At 39.2% G+C, this 24,153-nt stretch overlaps 1 protein-coding gene across 2 annotated transcripts in view; it reads right to left on the reverse strand.

Moving 5' to 3' along the window:
* Positions 1–24,153, reverse strand: part of CLCN5 (chloride voltage-gated channel 5) — a 148,910-nt gene that overhangs the window by 12,369 nt on the left and 112,388 nt on the right. The window contains exons 1-5 of one of the 2 annotated variants that reach the window (XM_081042447.1): positions 13,247–13,425; positions 9,498–9,649; positions 6,812–6,911; positions 3,539–3,726; positions 7–129 (exon numbers count right to left, since the gene is read on the reverse strand). In XM_081042447.1, the coding sequence (XP_080898573.1) occupies positions 7–129; positions 3,539–3,726; positions 6,812–6,911; positions 9,498–9,605 (519 nt within the window). In that variant the 5' untranslated portion in view covers positions 9,606–9,649; positions 13,247–13,425. Of the gene's footprint in view, positions 1–6; positions 130–3,538; positions 3,727–6,811; positions 6,912–9,497; positions 9,650–13,246; positions 13,426–24,153 lie in introns of those variants that run through there. The other variant, XM_081042446.1, reaches the window with a different exon arrangement.

Here is a 24,153-nt window from a genome sequence, read left to right on the forward strand (position 1 = left end):
ACTCACCTCAGGGATTCCAGAGCCACAAGCATAAGGCGCGAACACTTTGACAAGAGATACGGCAAGGAAGGCAAATAGGAGAGCCCAGAGGACGTACATGAAATAATTGACTATGTAGGCAAAGGCTCCCTGGAACAGGGGAAAAAGAAAGAAGCATATTTTAGTTCAGACAGCCTCAGTGAGGCATGCAGCTCTTCTGAGTAATGGGTTTTCAGGAGAGGAGATCAGAAAGAAAAAGACCAATATTAAATCACTCCTGATGTTCCTTCCACAACTGTCAGCAAAGCAACTACTGAAACACGGTCAGCCCACTTGCTACTGAAAATGAGAGGCTTTGCTACACCCAAAGGAAACTGAGAATGGTTCCTAGGGATGGGCAAGAACAAGAGCAAAACAAACAAAAACAAAAAACACAAAAAAACACTTTGAAGCAAATTCACTTTCTGTATGAGGGCTTTGATAGATTTTGTCGTCAAATACATAGTTGACCCTTGAACAACGTGGGAGTTAGGCCCAAGGCAGTTGAAAATCCTCATATAACTTTTGAGTCCCTCAAAACTTAACTACAGTCAGCCCTTCACATCCATGGATTCAACCAACTGCAGGTCAAAAACAGCATTTTTGACCTGCAGTTGGGAAACCGTGGATGGCAATGCAAAAATACCATTTTTTTAATCTACGGTTGGTTGAATCTGCAGATGGTTGAATCTGCAGAGGCAAATGCAAAGGGCCGATTGTGTAGGTGGACCTGCATAGTTCAAACCTGTGTTGTTCAAGGGTCAACTATATATGATAGATACTATGTCAATTTTATTAAGAATCTTACCAGCCCTTTTACTGGAATGGCTGAATCTTGTCTATATATTTGAAGTGATTGGTCCTAAAGGTCCATTAAATTCCCCTTTGGCTACCCAACTTGGTGTCAAATTCTCATAGGAGGTTATGGTGTTTAAAACTCCTGGCTGTTTTTCCTAAAATACACAATTATGTTCTGCAAAGAACAACCACACCTTTGAGAGAATTTTGCTACCACAGATTCAGCAACAGGTTTATGCAGTAGAAAGTTTTGGGCTCTGATCATAAAACAAAACCAGTGAAATGCCAGATATCCCAAAGAATAAAATGGCAATAGCTGTTTTTAAAATGGAGAGAACATACTTTTGAGACTACTCCCCCTATGATAACGAAGTCTGCTAAAAAAGAAATCTAATTTTAACCACTAATAAAGATTCACCCACATTAAAGGGCTTGCAAATAGTTGTCTTACAGAAAAGCTATTTTGAATATTAGGAGATTATGCTTGCTGATAGAAATATTAGAAGTTGAAATTCACTCAAATTACATGAAACACAATGAACTTTTAACTTTTTAAAACATAAAATACTATTAAAATAATTTGTTGACCTAAACAAGGAGAACCAAAATGCTCAGGTTTCTTCTGAGTTATAATTTTGACACAGGTTTTCCATTATCTTACTCCCACAGAGGAACAGATAATTGCTCTCCCTTGGCTTTTGGAATGTAGCTAGGGAAGAAGAATACTCCAGAGGTAGGAAACAAAGAGGGAAAGGGAGGGAAAGGGAAGGTAGCTGAAACTGGTTAGAGGCAGAGACCAGGAGGCCAAGTTCTTGGCAGGAAAACTTTCAAAAACCCAGAAGACTTTCCCCAGGCAAGGATTTCATTCATAAAAAGAAGAGCCAGAGGAATTTGTCACTTAAGCAAATCTCAAGCTCCAGTTTGAAAGTTTGGGTTGGAACGCTTAAACACACACACACACACACACACACACACTCACACACACAAGCTATAAAGGGGTAGCATGGGGGAGCCTTTTGATGAAACAATAGTTCTTTCTATATCTTGATTATGGTGGTAGTTACACGTATCTACATATGTTATAAAACTGCAGAGAAACACACACACACACACACACACACACACACACCTATGCCTGTAAAACAGGTGAAAAGGTCTATGGATTGTACCAATGTCAATTTCCTTGTTTTGCTACTGTACTAACATGTTACCATTGGTGGAGGCTGGGTAAAGGGTAGGGGGGACTTCCCTATACACTGTTTTGTAACTTCCTGTGAATCTATAATTACTTCAAAAATAAGAGTCAAAAAAAAGTAAGGGAATCTCTCTCTCTCTCTCTCTCTTTCTCTCTCTCTCTCTCTCTCTCTCTCTCTCTCTCTCTCACACACACACACACACACACACACACACACACACACACAGATTCACCCTAAGTTCCAGGGGTTCTCAAATTTTTCTAACCAAGTACTCCTAATCTAGGAGAGTAAATACAGACGTTGGGAGGGGGGGTACCCAGGAACAGAGCTGAAATAAGAGATTATGTTTTATCTTAATAAACATGGAAATTCTGCATTCCTTTTTAATGACTGTTTACATTTATTTTTTGAAAAAAATATTCTTCCACAAAATCAGGAAAAACTGATATTTTGGGAAGGCAAATATTGCTTATCCTGTGGTTTCACCTACCCTTTGGCATGCTGACCTTATCCCAGTTTGAGGAGCATAGACTTAAACCCTTTCACACGTGTAATGTATATTTACCCATTACTGAACTCTTGCCCCAAACTAAAATATGCATAGTCATATATGTACATAAACACTTTTATTTCCGACTTTATTAGTTTCCTATCCTACTTTTCCCTTAACTGATTCATTCTCTCTCTTTCTGTCTGTCTCTCTCCGCCATTTCTTATTGTTTGTGGACCAAGCAGGTGTGAAAATAAAATTTAAAAGTACAAACATATATATCCTTGTCTTGCCCCCTTCATTTCACCTACAGAGTGGATGGGTAGTGAGCTGAGATGGTAGTTTTAGTTGGTGGAAGTCAGTGGAGTGCAATTAGGATTTGAGAGTTGTTTTGTTTTGTTTTGTGCTTTCGTTTTTAGTAGGAAAGCTCTAACTTACAACCAAGTGGTAATAGAAAGGTAAGGAACTGAAAAACAAAGTCACTTCTGCATTGAAAAACATAAGCTAGAAGACAAGGACAAATGAAAATACTAATTTAATCTCAAAGGGACTGGGACAATTTCATTCCTGAGTTTCTATTGTTTTGATTATGGAATGTGCCATAATTTTTTAATGTTCTAATGTAATGCTCAGGGAAAATTACATTTGGAATCTATACAATAAATATATTTTAACCCAGTCCATCCTTTGTTAGAAATTATAGCTTACCTATTGGATGGCTCTAACGTTTCTACTGAAATTATTAGAGAAAGATAGATTCAGTCACACTATGTACTAACAAGTAAGAAGAAACAGCAGGCTTATTTAAAACAAGCAAAAATGTTAAGTCATTGTGTAAGCATCAAAAGACTCCACATGCCAGAAGAGATGGAAATAGGGTTGCACTTAAACCACAGAAAAAGGCAGCTGGCATTGGTTCCCCTTTTCATGAAAAGGAAAACGGGGGAGATTCCACACTTGACGTGAGTACAGTATAAGAAATGAAGTAAATGTTAGAATAGAAGTCAGTGGTTCCGAAATGCTCCCTACATGTTACCTCATCTGTGCTGATGAGAAGCTGGGACCAGCTATTCCACTCTGGGCATTTGTCTTTATCTTCAAAGGTGACATGCTTGGAGTTCCAGCAACAGTGTTCATGGTTAAACCACAATCCTTCTGTGCATATACCTTCTTTTAAGTCTGTCATCCAATGAGCAGAGATGTCTATCAAGCCAGCTAGAGAACCTGATTGGAGGGGAGGGAAGGAAAGACCAAAGTTGTCAGGAAACAAGGGAAAAAGAATCAAAATAATGGACAAGCATCTACTATTCTGTTCTGTCTGCAACCTCTTTCTGATTGTCTGCTTGATTTTCACCTATTATCTCTAATCGATTTCACCTATTATTAAATGCCCATTCAAGAGGGAAAAATAAAACATTGTCTGCATTAAACGCTGTGTCTGTGGAATTTCTATACAGGGGAAACTTAAGGGAGAGCAAAGTGGTTGGGTGGGAGCAAGGGGTGAATGGATTTGACTTTCAGCTGATTTACATGGCAAAGACTCTGCTTTGACTTAGAGTGGATGAACACTGATCCATAAAGACAGTCAAGTTTATTAAAGATTATTTTATTCTCATTATATACAATATGTATAAGAATGAGAAAATTAGCATTGCCCGTATTGAAGAATATTATGACATTTTATTTGAGATGGCTTGGGGAGGCGAGTTGATGAAGACTACGGGAAGAAGGGCTCAGTCTCGCTAACGATTTCATTCCGTGGACAAGGGAATTTGAGCAATGACAGGAAGGCATTCTAGGCTATAGGAACTGAATTTATAAAAGCACATACTGTGGTGCACGGGGAAAGTTGTATGAAACTGTAGACTTCCTGAGCCTAGGACATGAACATTCTGAATTTTCTTAGTGAGAAGAAGCAAACAATGTTTTATGTGTGTGTGTATGTGTGTGTGTGTGTGTGTGTATGTGTGTATGTGTGTATATATAACATTCATCAAAGAAAATTATGAGAAAATGAATAGTGAATAGGGACTTTGACACTATGGCTAATAGACTGATAGGGTTAAGATAGTTCCAGTACTTTCGATTCTGGCCTTGTCATCATTTCAGATGAAGAAATTCTGGCATAAAGAAATTAAATGGTCTAGAATAGCGCTTTAGGGAAATAGGAAAGACATCATAAAATTCACAGCCCCTGAATTCCCAGACTGTTCCTGCATTCAGACACACTGCTTCTATTGTTGCTCCCCAATGCTTAAAAACAAAATGCCCTGTGTGTATGAGGGAAAGAAAAATATTCACTGACCACCTAGTGACAAGAAATACATTAAAAAGTTGAGGCTATTACGCTTACATTCCAACAGGCTGGAGGCCATGTCATGTGTATGTTTTGGTAGGTGCTTGAAGTGTTAACACAAGTTATTTACACACTTGAATAACCCAGTCAAATCTAACACACTGATTGACACCTACTCTTGGCCACTCCGGCCCCCGCCTTTTCTTCCTTCTAACTCTTATTGCCTGGATTCAGAAAATTAACACGATGTTATAGAGTTTGGCTTGTTCTCGAGTTGTTTCACGTATGCATGTCTTATCCTGCCCAACACAGGTACCCTCAACCCTACCTTCTCATCTACTTCTCTTCCTTTTTCCCCCCACTTGGCTCCTTCTTCCCTGGTTACAAATTTTATCAGGTTTCCTCTACCCTTAAGGATAAAATGTATTCCCTCGTCCTTGTTACCATTTCAAGCTTCTGTCTCTTCTCTATTTCTAATGACCACCCAGTATCTCCAAAACTTCCACACTTTTTGCCTTGCCTTGAACTCTGGCCCTTAATAGCTCTACCTGGGGTGGCTTTTCAAGGTCATTGGTATCCTAACTGCTAACCTCAGCCTTTACTTAGCTCTCTTCCTTCTCTTCTTCAGCATCTTTGCAATACTTGGGACCATAGACCACCTAGTCTCTTATTAGCCAGCTCTAAACTGGTCAGTCCAAGTTCTCTCTCCTGTGCAAGCCAGAAGGGGCCACATTAACACCTTAGACCACAGGTAGGCAAACTACGGCCCGAGGGTCAAATCTGCCTCTATGTTTGTAAATAATGTTATTCTTGATCACAGCCCTGCTCATTTGCTTACCTATCATCCATGGCTGCTTTCATGCTACAGAGACCATGTGGCCCCACAAATCCTAAAATATTTACTATCTGGCCCTTTACCTGAAAAGTTTGCTGACCCCTGCCCTAGACGATCTTTGAAAAGCTAGTTACCATCTTATACCCCCATGGCTCATGAATTATCTCTAGGTAGCAGCAGTAGCAGCAGCACCGTTCACAACTGGGCACTGAGTGCCACGTATGCTATATCGCATTTAATCCTCACAATAAATGTGTAATGTAGGTTCTCATTATCCCCATTTTACAGACCAGTAAACTAAGGTTTCCAAGGTTTCAGAAACTTGCCCAAAGTTACAAAACTAGCAAGTGGTAGGGCTGGGATTCAAATCCAGGCAGCCGCAAACCAGAACCTGTGATGTTAGCTGCCATTTCATCCCACCCACCTCCAGGTTTCCCACCTAACTCCTATTTTATCTCAATATTCCAGATCTTCCCAGACCCATCTTTTGATGCCATAAGGATACAACTCTTAGCATCTCTGCCAGGTATTCTTGGCTTTCTGCTTCCTCCACAGGAGAGGAAGTCTGCTTGGGGACTTGCTTTAAAGCTGTATTTGCATAGCAAGTGTACTATTCCTAGTTAGATTGTATGCTATTTGCAGTGACTTGGGAGGTTGACAGAGATGATAGGAAAGGTGATACCATCCCACTTCTCAGCAATCATGAAAGAGTGAGATGGTAAGCTCCTCGAGGGTATGAGCGATATCTTACATGCTTTTCTTTACAAATGAGAGAGCAGATATTTAAGAAATAGCTACAAAAACCTCTCAGGAAGTGTGCTCCTAAACACCATGCAGTATGTGTTTTTAAAAAGCTGACTATCTCCAACAGAAGGGCTCTTCCTCAAGACAAGCACCAAAGGCAGTGCTAACAGCACCTTAAAATGGATACATCATTTTATAGCATACAAATGCAATTAAATGCATTTCCTCACTTAACCTCATTTATTTAAGGAAGGAGATGCAGGTATTAGTATCTCTTTACAGATGGGGACATCGAGCTTCCAAAGACCCACCAGCAATTCATTTCATGTAGGAAAATCATAAAACACAGCACTCAACTCAAGTCATGACTTACGGGAGGGGCATATCACAATTTTTAGGAGATTGGTTTAGAAAACTGACAAGAGTTAACATACCTGATAAAAGCCCAATAAGTAGCATCAACAACCAGCCAGAAAAAGCATCACTCACGCTGTGAATTAAGGCCCATGTTGACTCTTTGCTTTTATTGGTAATCTAAGGAGAAATGAGAAAATATTGGTATACTCTACACACACTCTTGCTTTTTCACCTCAAAATGTGCAATAGCGTAAAGAAACACAAAGACAAATCTACTCATTGGGAATACAGATCAATTTGGAGTTACTTCTCAAATAATCTTTGCCTGAACCAATGTCACCAAGAACTTTGGGGTTTATTGACCCTCGACTACTAAAACCCACCTTCCTCTACAATGCCTGCAGGTATCTTTCTCAGGCCTTCCCCATTCAGCCACTAATTTCTTATAGCATCAATCTCTTTCTGCCCTGGACAACAGACATTCCAAGGGTGGTCTCTTGACTAACAGCAAATAGTTTGATTGATTTTGAAGAATAAACAAACATAAGCTTATTTGAGTGGTGAAAGTACAATTTGAGGTTTACTATCCAGAGCTGGGCTTCAGGTCAGGTGAATTTTAAGATTTGATCCTGCAAACCCATAACTGTACATTGACCATAGATACTAAATGATATCAGGGATGCATCTCTTTATTTTCAAAAACCTGCTGGGACCATCCGAGGCCATCAAGAGGTGCAGAAAGTTTTACCTTTTAGGTCCTGGCCATGTCAATTTAACCCTCCACTGCTCACATTTCAAAACCAAGCATTCTGACAGCTTTGCCATTGGTACTTCCCCCTTTTCTCTTCCTCTGTCTCTTATCTTTGAAACTGTGACTTAGCGACCCCATCGTCATCTACAGCAACATCACAAATAATTATAATATAGTATTATAAAAATTTTAAAGCAGTTAAAAACTTCACTTTGGGGAGCATTTAAGATCTTGCTCCCCAGCATATGCCGTCAGTGTGGCTCAAATAAACTCTTACAAAAAAACTTCATTTTGACCCATAACTTCAAGTTTGTAGTTCAGTGCTGAAAGTAGATGAGGTGACATTTTTCCCAGTGACAATACTGCCATTCTTTTTTTTTTAAATTAACGTTTATTGGGGTGACAATTGTTAGTACAATTACATAGCCTTCAGGTGTCCAATTCTGTAATACATCATCTATGTTCAGGGTGTGTGTTCACGACCCAGAGTCAGTTCTCTTTCTATCACCACATAATGTTGCCATTCTTATGATGAACAGTTAATGCTAAAAAAGCCCCCCTTTGAATATTTGATCAACCTATTTTAATTGATTTTGCGTTACTATTCATTGGCATAATATGTCTCAGGTGCAACCATTTTAATATAACGGGAAATATACCCCTGTCCTATCACAGGTGACTTTCACAATGTATATAACATTGAATATGCAACTAATGACAAACTGAACTCTGAATTACAGAGAGCAGAAATTCTACAGCCATACAATTCCAAATTTTCAAGCCTGCTTGTTGAATTGCTAGGATAGACAGAATATGTATGTGTTCCCAAATATCAGAAACCTTATGAAAAACAGAATGTTTTACAGAAATCCCGTTTTTTACTTAGGATAAGAAAACTCAATGGGATGATCACAAATGCAGGGATTGCAAAGGAATTTCTCAAAACCCGTACCTGGGACAACCTGACTCCTGGGTTCAGGTGGTCATGACAAAACCAGTCAAGAGCTGGGAAAGGCTTAAGAGCGGAAAGTGATCTGCTCAGGAGATTCACTTGGCTCTGAGAGGAAGCCATCATGAACTCAGGAGAGAATGGCTTAAAAAATCAAATTTTTAAATGTGGAGTCAAAGCGGAAATAGCAAAAAAGAAAAAATAATAATACCTACTGCTAGTTGAAGAAATGTCTCCCAGAGGATCGTCTACTGAATCAGGGTCATTGGGGCAGGGGCCCTACCTTTTAAATAAGCTCTCCATGTGCTCCTAACACAAACTAGAAATTATGATTCCTTCAGTTAAATGATACACAGCAACAAGTTCAAGGCAAATGAGCTTGGTGGACTGCTCTGAGAAGTTTTCATGGTACTTTGAAAAGAGAAAAGTGGGGGAAATTCTCTTGTCATATTCAAAAGAAACTGTGCCATAGCCATAAGTATCATCTATCAACTATCATATTAACTGGATGTCCTTCATTTGAATTTAATCAGTCTTGTTTGAGTCAAATGCACAAATTTACTTTGGTTTTATAGTACAAGAGCCATAATCACAAAAAGTTTATCCTGTATACTTCAGGAAATACTAGGGCTCTGACATTCTCTTCTTTTATTCCTTTAAAAGAAGCCCCATTTACTTTTCTTAGTTCTAAAAATCCTTCTTCAAGGGAAACCCATAAAAGGAGATGAAATGGCGAGGGAGGATCGTTGACATTTATTTTGGTCCCTTCCACCAAGTTTGTTTTCACCTGTCTGCATAGGCATCTATACTCATGCCAGGGCTGCAAGGATCCTTTGTAAGCTCTTACTGTAAGAAGATAAATCATTATTAAATATAACTTCTTTTCAAAATCATATACAAGATGCCTTAAAAATAAAAATAAATTAAAACACAAAACTCTACATTGCCAATAGAAACCACAGTCAGCCACACCCAGGTCTGAAGGCAAGAACATATATATAAATCTTGCACTTCTTCCCCTGGTATTTCTTACCACTTACTCTTGCACTGTCTTTTGTCTTACCTCTCGGTGCCTATCCCGGTCCCGAGACTTCTCTCTCACCCAGTCAATTGTATTGAAATCATCATAGGTCCCCACACCAGGGATTGGCTCCTCCAAGAAGTCCATCATCCGATTTGAAGAACCTAGTCCGCCACCATTGTATGACTTGTCCTCTGTATTGAACAGGAAACAGACGTTAGTACTTTAGACACTGGGCATTTTTAATCCCTCCTTTCTGCACACTAAAGGGGAGCCCTCCACCTGTCAGATGACAACAGTCAGGGTGTGCTGACAAAGCAGTAAAATACATCACCTAGTGAGAACATCCATCACAGTCAGGGTTTCTGTGGTCTAGGCACAAAACGATGAGTGTCCTAAGGCAGTGTGAATGGAAGGGGACAGATGTGAGTGACAGTGCAAAGGGAGAACTGACAGGAGTTGAAGTGCCGTGGGAAAGGATTTACAAAGCAAAAGGCAGGACCTTGGAGCAGCTTAGGTATTTCAGTTTCTGTTATGGAAGGGAGACAAAAGGGTCAAAGGCCCTTGCAGACATATCACAACAGAAAGCATTTTATATTTATGAGGCAGTAATTCAACCCTAGGAGGTGGCTTTTGCCTGAGTGGGGACTCCAAAGGGAGCATGAAGGCCTCTTTGAGAGTTAAGCTGCCTGGAATGTACACACCTCCCCTCAATAGGTAGAAGACTTTGATCTCTGATGTAATGGGGTTGTAGAAACTTTTACTGAGTACAGTCTAACATTTACGAGTAGAGATTTAAAGAACACTGCAGGGCTGGCTGCATGGTGATGTCCCTCTTTGATTCTTCAAGTGGAAGAAACGTATCCATTGTGGTTTTTATTTGCATTTCTCTGATGATTAGTGATGTTGAGCATTTTTTCATATGTGTATTTGCCATTTGTATGTCCTCTTTCGAGAAATGTCTCTTCAGGTCCGCTGCCATTTTTCAACTGGGTTGTTTGTTTTTTTGTTGTTGAGCTTCGTAAGTTCCTTGTATATTTTGGATATTAGCCCCTTATCGGAGGCACTGTTTGCAAAAATCTTCTCCCATTCAGTCGGTTGCCTCTTTATTTTGTCGATGGTTTCTTTTGCTGTGCAGAAGCTTTTAAGTTTCATATAGTCCCATTCGTTTATTTTAGCTTTTACTTCCATTGCCTTTGGAGTCAAATTCATAAAATGCTCTTTGAACCCAACGTCTATAAGTTTAGTACCTATGTTTTCTTCTATGCAGTTTATTGTGCCAGGTCTTATGCTTAAGTCTTCGATCCATTTTGAATTAATTTTGGTACATGGTGACAGATAGCAGTCCAGTTTCATTCTTTTGCACGTGGCTATCCAATTCTCCCAGCACCATTTATTGAAGAGGCTGTCTTTCCTCCATTGTATGTTTTTAGCTTCTCTGTCAAAAATTATCTGTCCATATTTATGTGGCTTTATTTCGGGGTTCTCAATTCTATTCCATTGGTCTATGTGTCTGTTTTTCTGCCAATACCATGCTGTTTTGATTATTGTAGCCCTGTAGTACAAGCTGAGAATGGCTATCATCAACAAGACAAATAGTAACAAGTACTGGAGAGCCTGTGGAGAAAAAGGAACACTCATACACTGTTGGTGGGAATGCAGACTGGTGCAGCCGTTATGGAAGGCAGTGTGGAGGTTCCTCAAAAAATTATGAATAGAATTACCATATGACCCAGCAATCCCTCTCCAGGGTATCTACCAAAAAAATCTGAAAACATTTATACATTAAGACACATGTGCTCCAATGTTCATTGCAGGTTTGTTTACAGTGGCCAAGACATGGAAACAACCAAAATATCCTTCGATAGACAAATGGATAAAGAAGTTGTGGTATATATACACAATGGAATACTATTTGGCAGTAAAAAAAGATGATATAGGACCATTTGTGACAACATGGATGGATCTTGAGAGTATAATGCTAAGTGAAATAAGTCAGACAGAAAAAACAGAACCACATGATTTCACTGATATGTGGTATATAAACCAAAAACAACAAAAGAACAAGACAAACAAATGAGAAACAAGAACTCATAGACAGACAATAGTTTAGTGGGTACCAGTGGGTAAAGGGGGTGGGGGGAGGGAGATGAGGGTAAAGGAGATCAAATATATGGTGATGGGAGGAGAAGTGACTCTGAGTGGTGAACACACAGTGGGATTTATAGATGATGTAATACAGAATTGTACACCTGAAATCTATGTAATTTCACTAACAATTGTCATCTCAATAAATTAAAAAAAAAGAAACATATCTATTCGCCCAACTATCACAACTATCCTTTATCTGCTTCGCTTTTAGCACTTCGATTACAATTCCTTACGCAAATGCTTTACCTTCCTTTCTAGACTAGAAGCTATTTGAAGGCAGTCCTGGATATGATTCCTCATTGCCTTCTCCAGCGGCTAGCACCTGTCCAAGACGCCATAAATATCAGCTGAAGCAAAGTCTGTGCGATGAACAGTGGTGACAAGAGAGAAGTATTCAAACTCAGAAGTTGGACTCATACAGGGTTACTTAGTATTGTGGAACAAACTTGTTCAAAACATTTCCCCAATCCGCGGGTGAAACAATATTTTGTTATTAAACGCCAAGTGTAAACAGTATTCAGGTATTCATGTAAATGCACGCTGAGGAAAAATGCAGAGTAATGACATCAATGAACGCCGATAGCCAGAGCTCACATTTGCAGCATCCATCTTGGCAGGGACAAAGCTTTACCCAGACTGTCTGATGATGAATCCCTCTGCAGAGAAGGCCAAAGTGGGCCTGAGCCAACCCCCACAGCCCCCGTCTGCATCCCCATCTTCACTCTAAACTTCTAACACACACCTTTAGCACTCTCATAGGGTCAGTTTGAATTAACAGGCAAGATGTACCTGGTTTACAAATTTCAGCCTTCCAAATAGCTAATTCAGCAAACCCTTCACAAGCAACACATACATTTGAAAGACAATGCTCTGCAGAATCCAAACCATATTGAGGGTGAGGCTGGGGGCGGGGCTGGAGTGGAGGAGGTGAACAAGTTAATCTTAAAACCTCTAACCAAAGTCCTTTCCCTATCTTCCAGCCTACCTGGCTGTAAAATGGTTGGCTGCTGAATCACCAGGCCCGCATTTCCTATCATATTAGTGACATACTGATAAAGATCAGTGTTGGTGTGCTGTTTGAGAGCTTGGAGGGAAACAGCCAGCTAGGAAATGAGGGCAGAAAGAGAATAAAGTATGTAAGGGGGCGGGAGAAAGAACCGAGCGGTTTTAATTCTCAAGACAGATGCTGATATGAACACAGGGCACCAAACAATCCAAAATTTACTTTTCAGAGCAGGTTAATGCTTCACTTGAATTTGCTCTGGTTTAAGACTGCTTCTTTCAGAAGAAATTTAAACAGGATTTTGTGAAACTGATTTTTAAAAGCATCCAATAGCTACCTAATGTTACACTATATATCAAGTGAAGCCCTCCAGCTGGAAGGATATGAAGACAAAATGAAGATATCTGCAACGGCTTCCTAACAGAAAAGAAAGAATCCTCTTACATCACTAGGTAACACGAGCACGGCATCATCCTTCTGTGGAGAAAGGCTCCTGTTATAAACGCAAATTGCCAGGCAGCTAGCTCTAAAAGAGCAGGCAGTGATTAGAATCCGACAACAGACTGCTTGCGATTCTCCAGATTCCCTTCTCCCTGGGGTCACGCTTCAGTCCCTGGCCAGGCTCAAGTCTGCTTACCTTCAATCACAGCTTTCTTTTTTTCTGCCTCAAGGAAGAAAGAACCTTGGCAGCCCACATTTGGTCATTTAGGTTGAGGAGCTTTGACAGAAGGAGCCCCGGTATGAACTGCTTTAGAAGGGCACTTGCTGCATTCTCTGCCTTTCACAGGAACAAACGCCACCTAAAGAACCACCAGTGCTCCCCAGCGGTCAGAGTGTGATGTCACTGTTGGAATCACATGACCAGACCCTTGGACCAGCCTTGGAGAAAGGAAGATTTTTAATGGAGCACAGAAGCCTTAAAGATGTAGTCTCATCTCAACACATGTCATCAAACTGGGGGCAGTCGGGACAGTTCAGAAAACTGGGGTCTGTTTCCATCTGACTTATTTCACTTAGTGTAATACCCTCAAGGAAGGACAAAAATCATATGCCATCACACATATGTGGAATATAAAATAGAACAAGAGAAACAAACAAATGAACAAAACAAACACAAATTCAGAGATACAGAGAACAGATCGGTGGTTACCAGAGGTGAAGGGGGTTCAGGGGGCAGGGAGAAATGGTAAAGGGGGTCGAATGTATGGTGACAGATGGTAACTAGTCGTTTGGAGGTGAGCACACAGTAGGATATACAGGTATAAAATTATAACATTGTATATTTGAAACTTATATAATGTTATAAACCAATGTTACTGCAATGCAAAAGTTGTTTTTAAAGAAAACTGGGGTCCACACAAGCTTTAGTCTTCAGACCTCATTTAACAGAAAATCCAGGAAGGCAAAGTAGAAATCTCTGAAAGAATTTAGAGTTACAGGGATCCTAAGTAAAAAAGGGAAACAGGTAAATACAGAAGAGGGAAAAGGGGATCAAATATATGGTGATGTAGTCTAGAAATGTATACTTGAAACCTATGTAATTTTACTAACCAATGTCACCCCAGTACATTTAATTTAAAAGAAAAAAGAAAAAGCTTTCTTAAAAATGCACAGGATAGCAATAACAAGGATAAAATCTTACAGACATTACACTGAGTGCAAGACCCCAGACACAATAGCGCACATAGCATGATTCTATTCATATAAGCTCAAAACCAGGCAAACCTAAATTATAGGTTTTGTATAAGATACAAATGTATGTGACTACGTTAAAAAGAGAAGTACGAAAATGACAAAAGTAAAGACGGTGGCTACCCAGAGGAAGAGAGGGGGTCATCATCTGGATGAAGTACATGGCGAGGGTGGGGCTTCTGGAATGCTGCTAATTTTTCTTGGTCCGAGCACTGGTTACCTGAGTGCTGACATTATAATTATTCCTTAAACTGTACACACGTGGCTTAGGTCTTTCTATGTACACATCACAATTAGAGAAAAATATAAAAAATTGAACTGCACATGAACTGACTATACAAGGTCAGGTCTTTAAAAGCGCCTAGTAACTTAACCCAGAATACAGTTGAGAAAATGAGTTGTTTCTTACTATTAGTGCTCTAGCCAGAAAACAACATCAAATCTGATCTTGTTAATTCAAACCAGGTAAAAGCAGTTATTTCGGCTGTGGAAATAAATTCACTATTACATTTGCATTGTTTTCAAAGCATTCCCTTCCCTGGCCCTATTCCAAAGGCTATTTTTAAGCAGGTCTTAATTAATTGGCAATAAGGCCAGTCCAGTAAAGAAGAATCACACTGCCATCTCCCAACTTCCTAAGTGAATCCACACAACAGCCACTCTCAAACATTAATCCCATCAGTGTGCTCCAAAAAAAAAAAAAAAAATCTGTCCTAAAGAGAGATCTTTGAAATGTTGGGGTACTCTCATCAATTTTTAACACCCAGTGCATCCTGAAATGTTACTACAACAAAACTTTATGGAATGTGAGGAACTGCAGGAATCCTCACATCATTATTATCACAGCTCAGTTTCTTGATAAACGGATCCAGCATTACTAAGAAGAGTTAAAATAAAGTGGCAACCGATAGTACTGTGGCAATGAACTACAAAACTTTAAAAAAAAGCTATTTGTGGCCCAAGTGTGATTGTCTTATACATTTACACTTTTAGAAAAGTGTGTGTGTATGTAAATATATCTTACTTAAAGAGGATGACATGCCTAACCTCATAATCCTCCTTCGAAGTCATTATTTATTAAATACTTGTAGTATCTGAAGACCACTACAGAGTTCACTTACATTATTTAACAAGACTTATGTTACCTTATTAGATTATTTTACACTTCAAGATGGCTTTTGTTTGTTTAGGTACCTGAAAAAAATGTATAGTCCTTCAACATACAGTGACTAGATTGCGTAACTAACGTCATCTTAATAACTTCTGATGAACGTTTATGTGCTTCTCAAATTACATTACTGTTTCTAGGGGAAGGACATTTGTTCCATGTAAATCCACTTCCTTTGAAAAGTAGAAAGCTGGTAGCTATGATGCAGTCCGCATACTAAAATGGGATTTAAATACGATTCGGATTATGAAATGACACACTGGTATTCAAAGTTGGACACGTTATATTTCTTTTAATCTTTTCTATCCCCCCATTCCCTTCTCTGCCACATTTGTAATCTCTAGTGTATGTTCATTATACAGACTGCCAGGTGTACGTCAATTGATATTGCTGTGAAAATAAGACAAAGAAATGCTTATCAATTTTTAATGCATCCTATGATAGAAACACAGTAATATAGTTACTGGGGTCAAGCAGAATTACCTTTCTGGAACACAGACCTGATCAGACAATTTTCTCATTTCTAAACCGTGAGTGGCTCCTACGCTTTCAGCATACAAACTTTCAGCATACAAAAACCACTTAATGGGTATTTGGCACAAGTGTGGACCAGGAATGTTAAAATATTCATTATAATTTTAGAATAGGAAAAATAAAGTATTTTAATGCATAATAATATTGATGAGGACAATGATATTACTATTTTAGGTTTTCCCAGTGAGAGGGATTAAACTGTTTGCATTCTTGCATGGAGGTGTCTATAATATCTGGCTTGATGATAAATCGCTTAAGCTGTGGGTCATACTCTACATCCAGTTGGTTTCTCTTCTCAGCATTTTCTTACTTAGTAGAAAGAAAGTAAACTCGTAAGACTTAGTTGTCAAGAATGGTAGCAGAGATTACCTATCCATTGGGGACCAACTACTGAGGTACAAAGAAAGTAACAAAATGCAAAAGGATTTTTTTGTAAACTGTGTATTAAGAGTTAAGTTTCTGGTATAAATACTCTGACAAGAAAGGTAGAGTAAAATTAAACAACCCTAAATGTCAAATTTTGGTACTTAGGTAAATCTAGATTTTTGTCTCTATACAAAAAAAATAAATACACAAAAGATAAAAATTAACTCAAACTTTGAAGGCATAGTATGCCCCAAGTTACATATAAAATGATTTAATGCTCTAACAGCAAAATTATCCAAGTTAAAGTACAATTAGATCTCTGCTTGACAGATAGAAGAAAAGCCCCCAGAAGGCTAATTTGCATTACTTGAGTGTGGGGCAGGGGGATACAGAAAACTAGTCAGAAAAAAAAGTCAATATTGAAACAGTTTTCCTAGTAGGCTACTCTTAGGTGTAAAAACTTAACAATGGGTCTTTAGAAACACACTGCTTCAATGAGGAGGCATATAAATGAATGCGTTTAGCTCATTTCCCTTTATGGAAACCACTTTCTGATTTTTTTCCTAAAAATCACATGATGCTTAGAACTAGAAAATCCCTTAAAATACAAGAAAAGAAATTGCTGCTTGAGAATGATGTTTATTTCAATCCCTAACCAATATGCCATTAGAAATTTACCTGGGGGGGCTGAGCAGTAACTGATTAAATGAACTAGTTAAACACTAACAAAAATACAGGGGGAAAGAGGATAGAAAGAAACCTCGTGCACTGTGCACCAACCTTGAAGCAGTGCTTTAGTAATATCATAGCTCTGTGAGGGCGCACTTATTGGCAGCAGCCTAAAGGAAGAAAAAAGCACTCAAAGAAATGGGGCAGAGGTATTGGTATGTATCACAGGACTTGAAAATAGTCCCATTTTTTTAAATGTGTTTCAGTTTTTACAGGGATATATTATATTTTTGCAGGGCAGGAACCACATCCACAAAAAAAATTCAACACTCTACCTAGCACACAGCAGCAAATATTCATCCTGGAGTCATTTAAATTTCACCTTCATTCTACAGCAAGTATGCAAGGATTAAGAGCCTATTGTAGGCCATTTCTCACTTCCATACCTGCACCCCCTTCCCTTCTTGAATGGTTCATCCATTCTAGATCTCCCCATCAGTCACGAACCCATTCACATTCCATTCACTTCTAACATCTGAGAATACATAATAGTTCAAGACCCAATAATTAGTCAACATTTTTAGGATCTTTCCATCTATCAATGTGTGCCTCCATTTTGCTTCTATTTTGCTTTCCCACTTACCCAAACCCAGTGGTTGAAAAGCAAATGGTGAAGTAGCCCTCCCATCTGAGTCCTGGATAATATAAAGGGACCATGTTATGCTTTAATACACTATCTTAGTTTGGCCCCTGGGACACTTATCCAGGGCAGCTATTCCATAGGCACACATCTGTACAGCCATACTGGTTCTTAAATACTGAAATAGCTCCATAGCTGTAGATAAATAACTATTCCTTCCCGAGGGCTCTTCTCCCATCCAACTGTCCCCTAGATAGGTCCTGAAAATTCCCATGATACAGCTGCTGGAATACCAGGAGGTTCCAGGACATAGCCCAGCCCTATGTTTGACATCCAAGCTGATTGGTCAGTGCCTGTGGTGTTGAGTGTCACCCAAGTAGTCATTTCATGTAGGGAATGACTACTGTCGTTCCTGTTCACAGCAGGTTAAAACGAAGTTGTTCAACAGGCAGGAAGGACAACAAAGAGGAAACTCTCTATCCCAACTCTGCTGAGAGCTAGACAATAAAAAGGATGATGAGAGATGTGGGCGACAGAACTGCAGAAACAGCAACTAGATCTCCAATATATGTTACTGAGATGAAGTTTGTGTTATGCAAAGTATACAGGAAGATGGGGCATGGCATAAAGGGACAGGGAAAAGGTTTCAGAAACAAGCACAAATCTAGATTCTAACACCACCTTCTGACTCCTTGTTTCCCTTTGGGTACAGCTCTATCCCCACTGGGTTGCAGACATTTGCTCGGGGTGTCCCTGTTATATCTCCTACTCCCAGTATCTGCTCTAATGTGGAAGTTCCTAACCCAACATACTTTCATTACCACTGGATCCAGGATGTTAAATTCTCAGAATTACCATAGTTAGGAAAAATTGCACGAGAATTATGCCTTGGTGTCTGCAGGCTCCCACTGGACAAGAATACCATGAAAATCAATGGAGAACTGGAAGTAAAGGGACTAGATTTGACAAAGTTGCTGAACGGGTTGTCCATATAAAGAAAAATAGGCCTTTGTTCCATTTCTTGCTCATTCCTTCCTTCTCAAATTTACACATTTAAGGGAGTGAAAAAAGGACTGGGGAATGTAGTGGGTAGGGAGACACTGCCTTAAAATGTACATAACATTCTACAGTGTTGGGAAACCCTTTGGCTAGCATGCTCCTGTATAATAACTTGTAATTATTGTTTTAGAAGCAGCCATTCTCCATTTCTTCTGTACTAAGTCTGCATTGGTTTCTCTCTATTAATCTCCAAAAGCAAAAAGAAAAAAAATGGGGTGACAAGAGATTAGTCATTCATTATTCTTTTGCGGGGGGGGGGGGGGGGAAGAGGGGAAACTTCAAGAGAGAAAGTACCAATTAGGAAATTAGGAAATTCTTCTTGGATTTATGGGAATAGTGTGATGTCGTGGACAGAAAAATAAGTTAAAAAACACTTATATAAAATCTAGGAATTGCTGTTAAAGAAACACTTGTACCTGTGCACATCAATGTTATTCATTGCAACAATGTTAGTAGCAGCAAAAACCTGGAAACAATGAGAGTCCAGTGATGGGGGAATAATGCAAGGAAAAAAGCAGACTGATATGTACTGAAATAGAAAAATCCCCCAAACATATTAAATAAAAGAAGCAAGTCACAAAACAATAAGTAGAATTTTTCAAATAAATTAAATCTGTGTGTTACCTGGATAGAAAAAGAATTGAAAGGGTCATATTGAATTATTTTTAGGGGTTATCTCTGGAGTGGGAAATGGGGGGGGGTTCACATTTTATATACATGTGTAGTGTTTGAATCTTTAATAGTGAGGTGTATTATGTATTATATAAGTGGTTCTAAAAAGAAAAAATAACGATAACACAGCTAGAAGAGTAGAAATGGGACACTGCAAAGGGCACACTTCCATTCTGAGAGGCAGACCACTGGGGTACTTAGAAACAAAGTAGGTGATAGCTTCTGGAGAACACCATGAGGAAAGCACCAAGAAGAAGATGGTTTACTAAATTTTTCAATCAAAGTTGATACAAAGAAAGTCTTTATGATCAGATCTATTGTCCAGCAGTGAGAAGATACAAATTTGAACCCTAGTTCCACAACTCACTAGTTGTGTCACCTTGGACAATTGCCTTAACCTCCGTGGGTTTCAGGTTTCCCATCTATAAAATGAGGGGGTTATTAGCATCTATGATTTAAGGTCCCTTCCAACTCTTGTACTATGTCATTTTAGCGATGATTTATTTATTTATTTTTTGGTCACCCTTACATTGTGTTAAATGACTTTTGAGAAGATCTTAGCTTTGAGGCATTCCAAATGGTATTTTAATTGCACAGTTATCTGAGAACATTCTCTGGCAAGATCATAAAATGGCACTACCAATCCTTAGAAAAGTAAGACTCAGTGCATCAGTGAAGTACAGGACAACTTGGGATCCAAGGCTTCTGGTGTATTGCTAACTAGAGCTATACTGATATAGCTATAGTATCCCTGGAGTGCCTCCTAGCCACAGGCGCCAGAAACATCGAGCACACACTCCTGAAACGCTACAGCAGTCTCTCTCTCTCTCTCTCTCTCTCTCTCTCTCTCTCTCTCTCTCTATATATATATATATATATATATATGTATATATATATATATAAATATATACACATATATATATGTGTATATATATATAAATATATACACATATATATACATACAATATATAATATATATATATATATATATATATATATATATATATATTTTTTTTTTTTTTTTTTTTCCCTTCCAAGAAGGGGCCAAAGTGGTTTCCCTAAGTGAAAAATAAATGGAGAGCTTTCAGATTCAGCTCTGGCAAGTAAAGAGCTTAAAAGTTGTCACTGCCATCCTTACAACAAACTGAACAAACTGGACAAACTGAAAAATCAAGGACTTTTTTTGGGTCCACCAGAGAGTCAAGGTTGCAGGGGAAACTGCAACCCCCAAATCTGAAGAAACAGGCTTATCCTGAGAGACACAGCTGAAATCTGCTTATCTAGAGTAGAAATTGCTGGAACCATAATCTCATAGGGACACTGAAATGGCAACTTTGATGAATTGCTGAAGGCTCAGTGTGGACTTGCGTGGGAGTGAGAAACTCCTGTGGCCTATACGTTTGTGGGTTCTTCCTCCAGGTACTCCAGCAAGTTCTTAGTAAAGATTCCATAAAGATCCCCTCCTGGCTCTGAGGAGGGGAGGTAAAGAGTAATCACTGAAATATCCCAGAGCTCTCTATAAAAGGCCTACGCTCCAGGGGAAAATTCTTTGGCTGAGCCTTATCCAAGTTGGGGGAAGGACATTCCTCTCTCTCTAGCCCCCTCCCTTCCCAGCCTTCTTATCCTACCTAAGTGTGGGGGGCCATAGGCAACAGGATCCTGTGATTCCAGGAAATGGGATGAAAAAGCTGAGGTCAGGGACAGGAGTGGGGGCAGGGAAAACAAAGAGCTGGACCACTGGACTAAAACTTATTAGGCCACAGCTACAAGACACAGGCCCAACAGACACTGAGATTGAATCAAAAGATTATAAAATGACCTGTTCCCCAACTTACTTTGGTGGATTTCATGCACCACCATGTTTACCATTTTAAAGAACTGTTTTCCCTTCCCTGGGACACTGGGAGGTTATGTTGAAGCTCACAGCGGTGGTCCGGGCATGTTGTCACATGCCAGGGGGCCATGGACTGCTCTCATACTCTGCCTGGGCTTTGAAGTCACCCATGATTCTCTTCTAGTTTATTCCTCATATCTAATTGGTCCTATTAATCCCCCCTCTGAAATGTCTCTAGAACTTAGTCCTTCTTCTCTCCATTCCTATTGTCTTAATTCAGGCCTTTGATCTTTTGCCTAGATTTTAAAAAAATAATGGTTTAACTGGTCTTCCAGTGTCCAACCTACTTTTCCCCTGAATCCATCCTCCACACCATCATAAATTATCTAAAACACAAATTTGATCATATCATTCCTCTGTTTTTAAATCACTTAATGACACCTTGCTTATAAGATAAGGTCCAAAAGCATACACAATCCGGACCCCACCTAGATTTCTAAGTATATCTCCCACCCTATCCCCTGCTCACCTCTCCCCAGCTCCAACTGCCACCATCGCCACCCATCCCAGGAGCCTAAGACCTCTGATCTGAAGACTCTGTGTCTCTTGAATTGAAAGGACTTTGTCTCACTGCTGTGCCTTTACCTCTGTTGCTCTCTGCCAGGAATGTCTCCTCATTCAACAATTAGAGAGTAGCAGCAAGGTACGCTAGGTAGAAATACAAGGAGGTGAGGGGAAGAAGGGACTCGGAGAACATTACTGAAACAGCTGGATTCACATCTGGGTGCTCCATAAATATTGAATGAATGAATTGTTGACCATGAGGTCTAGGCTGCGGAGGCAGGCAAGTGAGAACACATAAACTATAAGAACAGCTCTGATTTTTTTCTTGTTACTCAAACCCTTTTTCTATTTTCTTCCCTCTCCCCTTCTTTCGGATCTCCATGCTTATGTTTCCTCTAATTTACAGACTGCTATTACACTACCTCAGATGCATTTAACCATGCCATGAATAATTTATTTAGTCATTCCTCATAAATGAATCCCTCTAGCCATCTGGAAAACAAGAACCACTTCTATTGCCTTTCAAGCTCCTTTTAACTAATCTTTTTAGTACGTGCTATTGTGCCTGGTACAAAATGTAATATTTTACGCACAGTTTCACCACCAAATATCAAGGACTTTATGAGCTTTTTTGTTGTTGTTTTTATTAGGAAATCCCATGTGAAAACGTTAAATAAAGTAAGAACAATTAAAAAGCAAAGCAAGAAAATTACATGACTACAGAATATAGTGACTGAACTGATTTTCATGTGTGGCTCATGGAAAGTAGCCTCATTATTTTATGGTCAGAACTCGTAAACCATAAGCAGTCATTCTCCTGTGTAGGCTAGTGAAAAGTGGTGTAGGACTTCTCATGTAACAAAACATTCTAGTCACAGGCCATGCCAAAATCTTGTCTGTCTCAGTTTTCTAGTCCATTAAAAGGGAACAACACAGAACAAATGAACAAACAAAACAGAAACAGACTCAAGCGATATAGGAAAAAAAACCTGTTGGTTGCTAGATGGGAGTGGGGAAGGGATGGGGGAGAAGGTGAAGGGATTAGAAAGTGCAAATTAGTAGTCACAATATGGTCACAGGGATATGAAACACACTATGAGGAATATAATCAACAATGCTGTAAAGATCATGTAAGGTGCCAGATGGGCACTGGACTTATCAGGGGGATCACGTCATAGACTGTAGACGCACGGCCAATGCGCTGTACACCTGAAGAGCTGAAGTAGAATAATATTGAATGTCAACTATATGTAGTCACGGGAGGTTGAGTATAGCATAAGGAAGACAGTCAGTGGTATAGTACCAGCTATATACGATGTCAGAGGGGTAGTAGCTTGGGGGAGAGGGGTTATCACTTTGTGAGGGGTGTAAATGTCTAACTACTATGTTACTGTGTATACCTGAAACTAATAAAAATTTAAAAAATTAAAAATTAAATTAAAAAGGGAACAACAGATACTTGCTTGCCCCAGTCACCTACTGAGAGCAACGTGAACACACAAAAAGTACTTTGGTGACCCGAATGCTATATGAAATCACTTTCTTGTTTTTCTTTTTTTTTTTAAATTTATTGGGGTGACAATTGAAATCACTTTCTAGCAGAAGCAATGATAAGCTAAACCACTCTGGTTTAGCCAGAAGGCTTAAGGAGAGGTAGCCAGTTGAAGTCCTAACTGACCACTGCACTAGAGTTTGTGGTTGTTATAACTGACTCACCACGGTTAAACCTACACGGTACGTGGAAGACATGTCCCTTTTACAGAAATAGGTGAATATGAAAAATCACTACATAACAAACTGTGAGTACCTTTCTTTTATGAACTTTAAATTCAGGGGCTCTCTTCTACTGTTGCTTTCCTGAGATACCTTTACTAGGCAAATTTCTTGTTATCCTTTTGAACCTGCGTTTTCATACTAATCTGTTCATCCCAAGTTGGTCACCTCCTCAGAGAGGCCTTCCCTGACCTTTCTAATCAGTGTTATTCCCCAGTTATCTTCAATTGTCATTCTGTTTATTTCCATCCTAATCCTTATCACAATGGGTAATTAACCAGGTAATCTGTCTGGTTACTCATTTACCCAACTAGATCTATATTCCAGGTCATCTTGGGTCTTATTTAATCAGAGTGTATCCTCATGCATACAACAGAGCCTCAAAAATTTTCATACAGGTGCTCAAAAATATTTTGTTGAATGAATGGGTGAAGGAGTTTGTGTTTACAGTGAAAATAAAATTAATCCAAAATTCTCAGCATGACATTCAAGGCCCCAATTTACTTATTTGGGCTTACATTCTGCCTTTTTCATATCTCTGTGTATTATGCCTGTTGATGTCTCTGTAAAAGC

This window comes from Rhinolophus hipposideros (genome assembly GCF_964194185.1).
Source record: "Rhinolophus hipposideros genome assembly, chromosome: X".
Taxonomy (NCBI): Eukaryota; Metazoa; Chordata; class Mammalia; order Chiroptera; family Rhinolophidae; genus Rhinolophus; species Rhinolophus hipposideros.